At 35.9% G+C, this 15,336-nt stretch overlaps 1 protein-coding gene and 1 pseudogene across 2 annotated transcripts in view; one reads left to right on the forward strand and one right to left on the reverse strand.

Moving 5' to 3' along the window:
- LOC107688196 (uncharacterized) overlaps positions 1-4,351 on the reverse strand; it is a 5,874-nt gene extending 1,523 nt beyond the window's left edge. Inside the window, exons 1-5 of one of the 2 annotated variants that reach the window (XM_016485795.1) lie at positions 4,326-4,351; positions 4,206-4,295; positions 4,020-4,073; positions 2,519-2,836; positions 2,094-2,333 (exon numbers count right to left, since the gene is read on the reverse strand). In XM_016485795.1, the coding sequence (XP_016341281.1) occupies positions 2,094-2,333; positions 2,519-2,836; positions 4,020-4,068 (607 nt within the window). In that variant the 5' untranslated portion in view covers positions 4,069-4,073; positions 4,206-4,295; positions 4,326-4,351. Of the gene's footprint in view, positions 1-2,093; positions 2,334-2,518; positions 2,837-4,019; positions 4,074-4,205 lie in introns of both variants that reach the window. The other variant, XM_016485794.1, reaches the window with a different exon arrangement.
- A 203-nt stretch (positions 4,352-4,554) lies between these two features.
- The window catches only part of LOC107688252 (uncharacterized), a 15,184-nt pseudogene continuing 4,402 nt past the window's right edge, over positions 4,555-15,336 (forward strand).

Consider the following 15,336-nt stretch of genomic DNA (forward strand, 5'->3'; position numbering starts at 1 on the left):
GACATAGTGATAACACTCGTTGCCTTCTCTAGTGCAGCTCAACCAGGTCTCGTCCCATTCGTCGATATTTGTGATATCACAAATCCCGGAAAATATGCGTTGTAGTCCAAACGAGTCGTTCGTGGTAGTTTTTGAAAAGTGATCTCTGTTAAATAAAATATCTCCTTTTGAATTGGACTTTGAGCTTTGTAACTTTGCAGATCTTTTTTAATGCTCAAACAGCAACATTACAGACTAACTAAAGTTGAAAAAGTGAAAAAGCATAATAGGACCCCTTTAAAATGTCCTCATCATCAATAAAAACAGCTCAATCACAAACCATAAGCAACTGATGTAAATAATGCTTTGGTTTTATTTTGATTATTTTGTCACAACAATCAAAACATGCAATGGCAAGGGGGCACTGATACTGTTTCCTATGCAATGACGTTAGCCAATCATAACAGTGGCCAAATACTAAGAAGCCTTAAAGGACCCGCCCCTAAAAAACAGCCTGTTTCTAAGAGAGGTTCAGAATGAGGGTTGAAAATAATCATTTTCCCACAGATTTATTTATTTATTGTGCAAAAAATTATTTTTTTTTTTTGACAGGATTGTTCTATGGCCCGCTATCAAAAAGTGCATATTTGCATAGGTGAGCTAGTTATGATGAATCAACAAAGGCTTAGCTCATGAATATGAATTAGGTTGTGCACAAATTTTTGCAAAAGTTTTGATGAATTTTATGAAGTTTTTGATGAAAAGCCTTTGAAAATTGGCACTTTTAAATTGTCAACACTTTACAATAATATTCCATTTGTTAATTACATAAATTAAGATTAACTATCAATGAAAAAACTATTTATTAATCTTAGTTAATTTCAACATTTACTACTGTATTAGTTAAAAAAAACATTATTGTTGGATCATTTTGGCAATATCCACTTAAATGAGAGAAATAAAACCAGGAAAGAAAAATAAAATAAAATTTGCAAAGTTACAAAGCCAGCAGATTTTAGTCCAATTCAATAATATAGCATGATCCTCTCTAGGTCAAAATGACCAGAACACAACATGAGCGTTAAAATGAAAAGTTATTTGTTAATATTATTTACAGTAATGGACCTGAACTAAAAAATATACTAAAAATGAACCGTTTTATTATTAGTAACGCATTACAAGTACGTAATCAGATTACTTTTTTCAAGTAACTAGTAAAGTAATGCATTACTTTTTAATTTACAAGAAAATATCGGAGGTTTGTTTGATCTGTGCCCTCTACAGATGTGAATTTACATTTCCTTCAGCATGAGGCTCATGCATTTCACTTCTGGTATGAAAGGGGTTTTACATTTGCCAAAAAAAAAAAAAAGTTAAATTAAAAACAAACAAGCAAGCCCAGCACAAATGAGACAAAGTAACAAAAATGTAACATTACTTTCCATAAAAACTTCCACAAAATTATTTAATTTCCACAAAAGTAACATAATTAGTCACTTTTTCAGAGAGTAACGAAATATTGTAATGCATTACTTTTAAAAGTAAATTTCCCCAACACTGCTATTAATTCATTTTAACAAACATTAATAAACTGTTGTTAGTTAATTTTGGTTAATGTATTAACTTATGTTACCTAATGGGACATTTTTGTAAAGTGTTTCCAAGTTTTTTTTTTTCTCTTGATGTTTTTCGCATGGTGTGGAGAACATTTTAGGGTGAAAAATGACATTTACATGGGACAATTACCTCTCAAAATGGGGAAGGGATTTCCCCATAACCTAGTGGTTAGAGAGTCGGACTCGTAACCCAAAGGTTGCGGGTTCGAGTCTCGTAACAGCAGGGATTGTAGGTGGGGGGCAGTGAATGTACAGTGCTCTCTCCCACCTTCAATACCACGACTGAGGTGCCCTTGAACAAGGCACCGAACCCCCAACTGCTCCCTGGGGGCATAAATGGCTGCCCACTGGTGTGTGTGTGTTCACTGCTGTGTGTGTGCACTTTGGATGGGTTAAATGCAGAGCACTAATTCCAAGTATGGGTCACCACTTGGCCACATGTCACGTCACGTCATGAAAAATTTAAAAATGCCATGTGTTCTTGGCATTGAACAATACCTTCTGGTATTTGATAATGTGTAGTCACTGTCCCCAGGCTGCTCTTGATGATGCAGGTGAAGTTAACGCCCTTAACCTCAGAAATGTCTAGTCTACTGCCGTCTGCTAACAGGGCGGTTTGATTGGTTACTGTAACGCCATCAACCAGCCATGAAAACTGAGGGCTGTCCCACTGCGTCATGCCATGATTATCCACAACACACTCCAGCACGCGTGCAATTGACGCCTTTAGAGGTTCCACTGAAAAGAAAAGAAAAAGTACGTAAGAAAAGAAGAAAACATCCTGTTCAACTAGTTTTTTTTGTTTTGCACGACAGGCTGCCTTTAAATTTAAATAGCTGTGCATGTGAAGAAAATATTCAAAACAGCTGGTGCACAGGTCAATCGTAAAGCAACATTTGCATAGTTAAATGTAAGCAATTTACCTATCTTTCGCACTTCTATTGAGTCGTACTGCTGGTATCCGTTACTGTCTGTAACGGTGACCTTGTAGATCGCAAAGTCCCCTTCTGCAACATCAGTGACCCGCAGAAGTGCATCTTCCTTCTCCAAAGATATTCTGTTTGCATGTGACAGTCTGACATTGTCTCTTCCTCTCTTGCGGTCCCACGTCACCATGTCTATCTTGTCATCTGGATCCTTCTCAAATATGGCTTCCAAAACAAGAGTTTGGCCAAGTGCAACATTCAGAAGCCGTCCGGTTTTAAAACGGACCGATATTGCTCCATGAAGACACACAGGCACTGATGAAAGTTATTGAAAATAATTAGTATGTTTTTAGTAACAAAGGCTTGAGTGAGAATCCAGTTGAACAACTGACTGGTAACTTGTTATTTTATGTTTCCACTTTTAATGAAAAATGGATGTAATTTTTATGTATGTGATTTGGAGTAGTTTTAGGAGGTAAAACTTTAACAATCTTAAAGTACAAGCATGAAAACCCCTTATTTATTTTCTGTTGGGCTGATATTTCTAATTATCTCAGAATGATAGGATTTTGTCACTCCAAAGGACTGAATATTGGTGAAAAAAAATAAAATGTTATGTAACATGTAAAATATATTTTAGAAAATGCAATATAATATTTAAATAGCATTTGGATTTACATTGTTTTCTGTACTGATATCATTTCCATACTTTTACTTTAATTAATGCTTTAATATTTTACTTTATTTTAATATATATATTGTTTTGTGTAAATCTATCGGGGACGTAAACGAGATCATGTTTATTTAGAAATTATTTTATTTTCTAAATAGGGCTCCTGATTAGAATGATTTTCAATGAATTTATAGAATTACGAAACTGATTTTGTCACTCCAGAGGACTCAATAATTGATGAAAAAATAGTTTGGTTTTTTTCTATTCACAAGTCATTTTTGAAAATGCATTCCAATATTTAAACAGCATTGTTTATTTATACGCTCTCAGAAACAAAGGTACAAAAGCTGTTACTGGGACAGTACCTTTTCAAAACGTACACATTTGTACCTAAAGGGTCCATTTTGGTACCTTAAAGTGTACATATTAGTAAATATTAGTAAGTAAAGTGTACATATGAGTAAATATTAGTAAGTAAAGTGTACATATGAGTAAATATTAGTAAGTAAAGTGTACATATTAGAACCTAAGGTACAAAAGTGTATCTTTTGAAAAGGTACCACCCCAGTGACAGCTTTTGTACCTTTGTTTCTAAGAGAGTATTTTTTGTATAGAAATAATTCCCATGTTTGCTTGAAGAATTTTAATAGACTTCTGTTTTGTTTTTTTTTGGTGGACAAAGCAAGTTTTCTTCTGCTGCCCAGCAAAATGAGAAAAAACAAAACAGAGATTAGACTCGTCTTTGAAGTAATATTACACGACATGTCGAACTGCCCAAGCAGCTTTTATATAGTATTAACTAGTATTTCATAACAGCAGACTCACTCAGAGTGACTGTGGTACACAGAATCCAAACCAGCATCCATGACCCCATGACACCTGACAAATTAGACATCATTAAAGAGATTTCTGCCTTATTTCTGATTAATTCACTCACTCGAAAAACTGACTGGATGCACTTTTGTGACGTACGTTAATAAATGCCCTTCAGGTCGAAATAAACTATCTTACCTTGACTTTCAAAGCTTGAATCCCGTGTTTACTCTCTGTCGTATCGCATTAAGTTCAGGTAAATAATAACTGTCCATCGTCTGACTTCACCTGAACCAGAGCCATAGAAACGGCTCTAACCTGAACTAACGCCTGCGTGACGTGACGTGACGTCTGTGTGATGATGCAGACTTTAAAATATTTTAATTTATTATTTCCTGTATCAAAGTAGTTTAGATTTTAATGGTTAGTATACTAGAAAAAAATATTGTAGTAATAAAGTAATAATGTATTGTTTTTGTTAACAAGGAAGTAGCAAACAAATCGCTCAAAATTTCATTTTGGAATATATAAACGTTAATTTTCGAATATGTCGGAATACGTAAAAATTCTAAATATAAAGAGACTTTTATAATCTGTTTATTTAATGTTATTAACACATTTCTAATAAAAATATTTTCTTCTAGCGATGATTGACAAGCTCGAATCCGCTGAAGAGAAAGAAGTGGGCGTGGTCATGCGGTTTACTGTGACAGGATGTAAACATTAGACCTCAGGCGAGATTTGTATTAATTAACAGGCTACATTAAGTAACTGTTTGTACATCCGTCGGGGTGAAGCAGCGATCGTGTTTATTTCTACATTACTTCGTTTTCTACATTAGCAAAATACATTATTTCCTTCTTTCTCAGTTGTTGTGGTGGTGAGGTGAGGCGAGACAGGTAAAGCAGGAAGTGAAAGCAAACCAAAGTAGGACACAAAAATGAAAACCGCATAGTAAGTGTATATAACAGCTTTAATTTCTCATTTTAATACGGTCTGATTAATTAACTTTTGTAGGCTCTATAGTTGTGTGTGCGCTGTAGGCTAATTGTAGTAGCCTCTTGTTAATATGCGCTCTCACATGAGATAGTGATTGATGTTAGTATCTCTTTTATTTTGACAGAATGTCTCTTATTATTATGATTTATATGCTTTAATATGTGCTGGAATTAAACATCTGGAAACTAATTAAATGTTTTGCTCAGGCCCTCCAGACTGACATGAACACTGCTGCATCCTGTTGTGGTTTTCTCACTGACAAGTAAGTTGAATATGACAAGTTAATCTAAATAAACATTTTGTACCTGACAAACTAGTTTTATGTGCATGCAAAATGATAAACATCTTAAACACTTTTTCTGAATGTATTATTATATGGCAAGAAATGTAAGAAAAATACATCTTTAAGATGAAAAAGCAAACATCAAATAGACGTCTACATGATGCATGTGTTATCAGGATACTTTCTTCCTAAATATAAAACTTAAGCCTAAACAAATGCAACATGCAATACATAACTGATGCAAAAATAATAATTTTGACCCTTTTGTGTAAACTAGAGGTATTAGTACAAATTCCATTTTCATAAAACAAAAAAAACGAATAATGTGAAAACAGTTAGGTTATATAATGACCAACACCTTATTGTGTTCAAAACACATGCCAAAGAATAAAAACAAAACACAGAGAGATGCAAGACATAATGTAAAGGTTAAGTGTGTAGACAGTAGACACAGCATTCCTGTTTTGTTTGAAGTGCTATTTCAAGCACTTTTATGCGCATCATTTGCGTGTCTCTTCATGCTACACCCATGCGTATACAACATTAATTTCTCTCATTCAGATGCATTCACATTTAAGCTTTATTTCTTTGTGTTTGTATTGTGTGGTTTTAAGTGGGGTTTCAATTTACTGTGTAAGTCACTGAGCAGATATAATGAAGAAAAGATGCAGCATTTGAATAGCATCAAATAGCACTTGCTTTGATATTTTTGTTGCTCTTATCTAATGCAAATACATTTTGAAATATGATGTAACTCAACAAATAGCTGAAGCAGCTTTCGCTTTCGCTTTCTTTACATGCAACTCTCCATAGGTTTGCCTTTGGTCATTGTGTGTCTGGGTTCAGTTCGAGAAGACACCGGTGTTGGTGGCATCAGGGAAAGATGCCTTCTTCACAGTACAGACGGTGTCTGATGTGTCCCTCATCAGATGGAGCGATAGCGCAGCGACTGCGCTGGCCATGTGGGGAGCCCTGACGTAATGTCCGTCCCGCAGTACCAGGGCAGGATCTCTGTTACCGCCACTCAGCTCAAAATCACCAACAGCCAGATCCGCGATTCTGGAAACTACAGCGTCTCGGTCGAACCCTTGTCGACGTCCATCACTGGACTCGGTGTGAACACCCGTTCAGTGCAGCTCAAGGTGTTTGGTACGATCAAACGATGCTGCATATGCAGTGTTGGGAAGGTTACTTTGGAAATGTATTAGGTTACAGATTACAAGTTACCCTGTCTAAAATGTAATAAGTAGTGTAACTATTTCAATTACTTTACTAAAGTGATTACATTTGATTACTTTTATAAATTCCTAATGTTTTCAAATGTTTTAATCATTTTCAAACATGTAAACCAGGCAGGGTTAACCTTACAGTACTCAACACTGATTACTGTCATTTTCAAAATCCTTCATCACTTGAATTAAGATTATAATAATTTAATTTTAAAGCACAGCTACCACAAAATAATACTTACTTTGAGATCATTCTGAGGTTAAATACAGATGTAAAACCATAACAAGAAATTATATTATAGGTTTATGATCTTTATTAGTATTATTATTATTTTATTTTAGTTCGTTTTAGTAATTTTGTTGTGTCATTTATTTATTTAAATATGTCTATATTGTTTCATTGTTTTACATTTCATTATTAGTTTTAGATATTTCAGTAAACTAAAAAATATTTTTAGGTAAACTAAATTAAAATATGAAATGTTGCCTTGGCATCTAACTGCAAATAAAATAACTTTTTTTTTTAAAGTATTTTATTTGTATTTTATTTCAGTTAAAGCTTATTTTAATTCAAGTAAAAATTGTTTTTGGATTTAGCTTTAGTCTTTGTTAGCTATAATAACCCTGATTTGTTCGGACTTTCCAAAAAACATCTACTGTGTCAAAACTTTGCATGCACATTCATGACTCTAAATGTAAATTATTCACAAAATGTCAAAAAAATAAATAGTTTAGCCAGTGTTTCAAGCAGTAAGAAAATCGACTGACCCCAACACAACAGGAGGGTTAAAGGGTTAGTTCACCCAAAAATTCTGTCATTAATTACTCATTCTCAGTCGTTCCAAAACCCGTAAGACCTTCGTTCATCTTCGGAACACAAATTAAGATATTTTTGATGGAATCTGAGAGTTATCTGACCCTCCATAGACCCCAAGGGTCCTTACACGATCAAGGCAGAAACATAGCAAGGAGATCGGTAAAATAATCCATGTGACATCAAGGGTTCAACCGTAATTTTACGAAGCTACGAGAATACTTTTTGTGCGCAAAAGAAAACAAAAATAACGACTTTACTCAAAAATTCATCTCCTCCGCGTCACCTTGGCGCCATTTTGGAGAGTATCCACTGAACGTATGCTATTCTGTGTCAGCTGCGCCACACGGATACGTTGTTTTCGTTCAGATCAAAGTGCAAACAATGTAGACAACGTATCCGCATGACGCAGCTGACACAGAGCAGCATACGCCGTTTACGTTCAGTGGATACTGTCCAAAATGGCGCTAGGGTGACGCAGAGGAGACGAATTGTTGAGCAACATCGTTATTTTTGTTTTCCTTTGCGCACAAAAATATTCTCGTAGCTTCGTAAAATTACGGTTAAACCCCTTGATGTCACATGGATTATTTTACAGATCTCCTTGCTGTGTTTCTGCCTTGATCATGGTAGTACCCTTGCTGTCTATGGGAGGGTCAGAGAGCTCTCAGATTCCATCAAAAATATCTTAATTTGTGTTCCGAAGATGAACGAAGGTCTTATGGGTTTGGAACAACATAAGGGTGAGTAATTAATGACAGAATTTTCATTTTTGGGTGAACTAACCCTTTAATAATGAACATATTCTTTGCATTGTCTGCTCACCCTGTCTTTGTTTTTCTTCTTCAGATGCAGTGAACGGAGTGAGTTTGTCTCTGCCGTTGGAAGGTGGGAACGTGTCTCTGAGTTGCAGCTGGTCTGCGGGTTCAGAGGTCAGTGTGGTTTGGGGTAAAGGAGGCACTGCTCTGTCCTCTGACAGCCGCATTACTATCAGCACTGGATCTCTGCTCATCAAACAGGCCAGGAGAGATGATGCAGGAGAATACACATGCACCGTCAGCAACGCCGTCAGCACTCAAACCGCCAAGGCCACCCTCAGTGTCTACTGTGAGTCAATAACAATTCATGCTGCAGAAACTTGCAGAAACTAGTCACCTTTTGGCAAATTTCTTGTTTTCAAACTGTTATGTTTACACAAACTATATATTAAAATAGGGATGCACCGATACCGATACTGGTATCGGTATCGGGCCCGATACTGAGCTCCTGTACTCGTACTCGTACTCGTTAAAATGCCCCGATACCAAACGCCGATACCACACAGCATGTGATAAGCGCCATATTCAAACAAAGAAACACCAACAACAGACAGCAGAAAGGAGTTAAGGATGTCTACTACGAAGTATATGTATGCAATGAATATAACGTTAAACATTCAGTATTAACGCCTTTATAGCTGATGTGCGCGAGCTGAAAAGCAGAGCGAGCTGAGTGGATTGAGCGCGCGGCGGCACAGATGCGCGAGCTTGTCGAGTGAATATATCTTTCTCACAGACATCACTGGAAAGTTTGTAGTTCGGTCGGATACGTCAAAAACAAGTAAGTAAAACAATGCACAAGTTACTTAACGGTAGAGAGAGAGAGGGAGAGAGAGAGAGCTCGCACGCGCGCAATTCTGTTGTGTGATCTTTGATGTTCACTCACTTTATCTAAATTAAATCATTATTAAAAATCCATTATTCCAGAAGTTTCAAGAACTGAATATTTTTCACAATTCTCACTCTTTATGATCAATGAATTTACACGACTTACACAACAAAGTTGTTTTTTCATTTACAAATAGCAATTTCTCAGCAAATTCTAGCCAGCAAAATAGTTGGAAATAACGAAAAAAGTATACTTATTATTAATTAACCGTTATTTATTTATTTGTTTTTAGCAATTTTATTAATTACACCAAAATATTCCCTCATATTCCACTAAAATTCCCTTATATATCAAGGTCAGGTTTATTATAGTAAACTCAAATTAAACCATTAAGAAATATGTTCCTTCCTTAAAATAAATAACAGAAATAGAAATATGTGAAATAATATATATATATATATATAAATTAAACTATAGACATTAAAAATATAGATATAGACATATTATAAAATAAAAAATACAAAAATACAAAACTAAAAATAAAAACAAAATAAAATATTAATTAAAATATTAATTAAAACTATAATAATATTGCAATTATACTAAAATCACAAGTTTTTCATGAATGTGGAAAATAAAAAAGCCAATATAAAAAAAGAAATAATTTTATTAATAAGTTTTATTAAGTTTATTTTTTAGCTGTTTCAGCTAATTGTACTGCTTGTTTTGGCATATTTTAAGTCATTTTAAGTTATTAATAAGCCCCTTTGGAAACATACTGAGTTTAATTTCATTAAGAAGACCTCAAGTTTATATTCTTTGCACGTCAACCTTGTGTGAACATTTCTTGTAGTTGGTCAAATAAGAGCATGTTTTATGACAGCAGCATGCGTTCAGAGACACATGACATGAAAAAATGACTAAAGAGCTTGTAATGTTCTGGTTTGCTGGACAAACATAACAATAACATACAAGACATATTTTGGATTAATTTCTGCTCCACTAGTGACTAATTGCAATCTGTTTGAGGGACATGACAACACTGGCTCAACCAGTAGTCCAGCCAACGGCATATGGAGGAAACCAAAGAGTGTTTTTGTAATTCTGTTTGGTGATTTAGTTTTATTGTTTTGAGTGTTTTGTTTTGAACTCAAGTGATTCATAATGTGAAGCAATTTTTGCACTGATGTCAGACTTACTCATGCGTTGTAAATAATCAGATCTTTTGATTGGTGTCCAACAAGTTTCGGATAAAAAGAAAATAATGAACTGAAATTAAGCACAAGTATTTAATTGCAGGATTATCAAAAAATAGACATTAATACATGGTAAGACAGAGACAGAATAATACAGAATACCTAAATGTCTAAATATTAAACTTTTTTTATTTTTTACAAATAATAATAATAATTTATTACATTTTATTCTTAATACTACTGTTAATAATAATTTATATTTCTGTGAAGCTTCTTTGAAACAGTATGTATCGTTAAATACACTACATATAAACTTGAACTGAATTACTATATTTTTATTATTTTTTTTTGTAGGTATTATATATTAAATCCCACATAGATAGCATTATTTCACTGAATTTCCTGTACAAATAATTCTAAGATAAACAATTATGGTGATATATAATTAATCATACAGTGATACAAGATTAGACAATGGCTGGACAATATGGCTAAAAAAATATAAATATTTTACCTTTTTTTGTACAATTAATTTATTTAAGATTTTGGTCATACTGACCAACTTTACAGTGTCTGACACACCTTTTAAGGTTCCTGTAAATTGTCATTAAGCATTTTTATTTTATAATTTTGTTGGTTCCTCAGATGGTCCAGACACCCCACAGTTGACTAAGACCTCAAGCGAGTGTGTTGGCGGTGGAGATGCTACGGTCGGACAGACGGTTCGTCTCACCTGTACGTCTGCCTCTCTACCTCCTGACTCCTTCTCATGGGAACTTAACGACCAGCCGGTGACCGCCGGCCAATCAGGGAGTGGCGTGCTGAGTCTGCAGATCTTCTCCACCAATCAGAGTGGCCATTACGCCTGCATCACACGGAATGACGTCACAGGAGGGACATCGAAGCAGCAGATAGACCTGGCCGTTGTGGGTGAGTTAATGGCTCTCTGTGGCACTTTGGTGATGGATGCATCTGTCAGTTCATTCTTCGGCCTGACATTCATTTTCTTGACCGGAGAGGGAGTAATCAACCACAGGATTGATGAATTCATGTGTCACCTCTCTAGAAGGAGTCATAATTTTCATCCGCCTACAATGATTTTCCTTTGCAGGATACTTTCTTCTATTTGCTGGCTCCATCATTGATGTTTCTGTGATGTGTTTTTTCTTTGCCCTTTATGCCCTGCCTCCATTTCTGTCTGCTGGTATTAGCAGTGCTTGTTAATCTAGTTCCTCAAATGTAAAATATAAAAATCATGTTTACAGGTACGTGTCTCAGCGGAGGCGGCGTAGCAGGGATCGTTGTTGCCTGTGTTGTTGCACTCATCATAATTATCGTTGTAATTATTTTGCTTCTGCAACAAGGAAACGGTACGTCCCTCGTAAATGCATCAGTTTATTGTTTTGTTTTATGATGCTTAAAGGTCTGACATGATTATATGCTCATATTTACAGTTGATCAGAGACTCAGAGATACTATTGGACTTCAGAAAACAAACCAGAATGACAGTAAGACGGTGCCACCTTCTCTTATTGTGTTCTGTGTAATGCAGAGTAATACCTCTTAGGGATAAACAATATAGCTAAAAAAACCTAAATATTTTTATATATTTTTTATTTGTACAAATAATGATGATAATAATAATAGTAATATATTTTGTAAAAAATAAAAAGATTGCATATTATTATTGGTATTATTAATAGTTATTGTAATTATCTGTAAAACTAAAAATGTTTTAAAATATTTAGATTATTACTATTATTGTTTGTTGGTTGTTGTTGTCACACCCCTGGACCTGTTTTGTTGTGTTTTCTGTCCCCTTGTGCTCCCCGTGACCCGGTTTCTCCCTTGTTTGTGTTTAGTTCCTCAAATGTAAAATATAAAAATCATGTTTACAGGTACGTGTCTCAGCGGAGGCGGCGTAGCAGGGATCGTTGTTGCCTGTGTTGTTGCACTCATCATAATTATCGTTGTAATTATTTTGCTTCTGCAACAAGGAAACGGTACATCCCTCCTAAATGCATCAGTTTATTGTTTTGTTTTTGTTATGCTTAAAGGTCTGACATGATTATATGCTCATATTTACAGTTGATCAGAGACTCAGAGATACTATTGGACTTCAGAAAACAAACCAGAATGACAGTAAGACGGTGCCACCTTCTCTTATTGTGTTCTGTGTAATGCAGAGTAATACCTCTTAGGGATAAACAATATAGCTAAAAAAAACTAAATATTTTAATATATTTTTTATTTGTACAAATAATGATGATAATAATAATAGTAATATATTTTGTAAAAAATAAAAAGATTGCATATTATTATTGGTATTATTAATAGTTATTGTAATTATCTGTAAAACTAAAAATGTTTTAAAATATTTAGATTATTACTATTATTGTTTGTTGGTTGTTGTTGTCACACCCCTGGACCTGTTTTGTTGTGTTTTCTGTCCCCTTGTGCTCCCCGTGACCCGGTTTCTCCCTTGTTTGTGTTCATTTCGTTCAGGTGTGTCTCGTCAATTACCCTCGTTTAGTCTGGTATTTAAAGTGTAGTCTGTACTGTGATTCCTTTGTCCGGTGTCGTCCATGCTATGTAAAGTGTGTGTTCCTGCTTGCCCTGTGTTACCCCTAGTTTTGGATTATTAAAGACTGTTATTCGTATTTCTCCTACGTCTCTGCGTTCCTTGACTTCTCACAGTAGTTACTAGTACTAATAATAATTAGAAGTAAATTAGATTTTATCCATATGTTGTAATAATTAGCAAATTAGATTTTATTCATATGTTGCTTGGAAAAATAAATAATATTCATTATATAATATTCATATGTATATTAATTGCAATAATAATAATACTATTTTATATATTATACATTGACTTTGGAATATTATTTAAAGTAACATACAAGTAAAATATAGCATTATATAGCAATATAATTTAAAAAGAACATTTTTTTTCTGTACAATTTTTTGTACTAAACTTTACAAGAAAAAATTCTTCTTTTTAATTTGAATGAACCAGTATATCAACACAAAGTAATAATCAGCAACATTTGCTTACAATAAACAATGGCACGCAGAGATGGTGTGAACATTTTTTTTTTTTACAGATGATGTAAACAAATTATTATAGCACTGAACTGATTCATTAAAATGGACAGTTTCTGAACTTATTCACATCAATGAATACTTACTGTAATATGCTATTAAAACATCTTTATATTGACACTCTCATACTCGCTTTTTGCAGGAAAAGAATTTCTGCCAGACAAAACCAGTCTTTTAGAAAATGTAATAGCCACATAAAAGCACCGTGCAATCATTGCAAAGTCCATGATGATGCCCAGCCTTAACATCTCTTTCAATTTACAATAATACCTCTTTTCACATGTTCCCTCTCTGCAGACTGCAAACAGAGCCTTTGTCAGTGGAAACCACCCTGATCCCACATTACACAACTCACTCTCACAAAACTTCACCGCCATTCCCAATAACAACAATGGGAACATCAACACAATGTCACAAAACATGCCCAGCAACCCCAACCCACTCCATCATAATGGCCATTTGAACACTGATGTATTCCAACACAACTTCAGCACAGTCCCAGACAATGGGCATCAAAACAATTCATATCCAAACAATGACCCTCAGAGATCGTTCCCACAGTCTGTCCAACACAATCCCAATATTCTCATACAAACGGGTAATTCTCAGCCTGGTGCGCTTGCGCCTACAGTTCATGTAAACCTCAACACCTTGCCATGTATTGACCAGTTTAATAATTCACAACCTCAAATGGTGCATGTCAACTTGAACACATACCCTCCAGAAGCAAATCAGATGGTCCAGCAACATGCAGAATGTGCACTACAGAGTCAACATATTAACAGCAACCATCAAAATCATTCTCAGAATGGCTTGCTGAACTCTGACCCTTTGACATTGAGTAATCAGACACAAACAATGCTCAATAATGCTTCAACAAATGTTTCTCCCCAACACAATGGCCTCATTCAGACTGGATACTCTCACCCTACCAATCAAACCAATTCAAACCGCCGAACTGCCAACTCAAGATTATAAGCAGAAGACTGAACTCGACGTTCAATCCCAGTTCAGACCAACAACCAGTTCAGTGACTCCAGAATGCACCTCCAACAGATGCTTTGGGACTATTTGCAGGGAACACCTGCATATCCCAACCCTGAAGTCTATAGCTGAGACAGTAGTGGATCTTCAGATTGGCCACAACGAGATGCACAGAGGGATCGTTCTGCTCCGAGATACCGGGAAACTGAATCTTCAGGAAGGTTGACCCAAGCTGCTCCTTCCCCCCAAAGAAGAGACCTCCAGAGACCAATCGTACTTAACCACTCTCAAATGCACCCAAATGTGCAAAGACAATCAACCCAACAGAACTTAAGCACACAACCGCAAGTCCAATCTCAAATCCAGACCGCAATACCTCAAACCCAAACCTCTCAGGTTCAGAATCCAATCCCCATTGTTCTACCAAGGGGAACGACCATACCTCAAACACAAACTGGCACCAGACCAAATCAGGCCATGCCTCAGCCATCCGTTCCTCTTACTGAGGCTGCACTACGCCAACACACCGCCCAGACCGATAACGCTTTCACCAACCAGATCCAGCAGACTCCAGCTGCCTTGCAGAACCCTGGACCTTCTCAACCCATACAGCAGCTCAACAAAGCAGGCCAGAGGCCTCCTACTCCACCTCCGGTGCTGCGGCCGGATGAGTTCCAGAAACTTCCACGTGAACGCATGAAGCAGCCGCAAACCATCCAGCCTGTGAACGTGCAACATGCACAGGCAGACTTGAGTGTTGCATACGAGCCCTCAGCGAATGCCGGGAGTGAATCCCATGCATGGACACCCAACCCATATGCGACAGGTACGTAACCTGACACTACTTTAAAGTCCGCATGAACCGGAAGTTGCTGCCGACTTTATTTCAGTGTAGTGACGTATTTCCATCTTAAACGGAATATTGAATTGACGGCATGGTTTTATTTTGGCGCTCCTCCTCTCTGTCTCTCACTCATATCAAATTAACGGTTGGAGGGGTGTGTTTAAAAGGATATTCTGCCCAAGCCGTCAAACTGACATCATCAGAGAAGGACTGCCATTCCAGAGCAGA

Source organism: Sinocyclocheilus anshuiensis, unplaced genomic scaffold (assembly GCF_001515605.1).
Source record: "Sinocyclocheilus anshuiensis isolate Anshui unplaced genomic scaffold, SAMN03320099.WGS_v1.1 scaffold1162, whole genome shotgun sequence".
In the NCBI taxonomy this organism is placed as follows: domain Eukaryota; kingdom Metazoa; phylum Chordata; class Actinopteri; order Cypriniformes; family Cyprinidae; genus Sinocyclocheilus; species Sinocyclocheilus anshuiensis.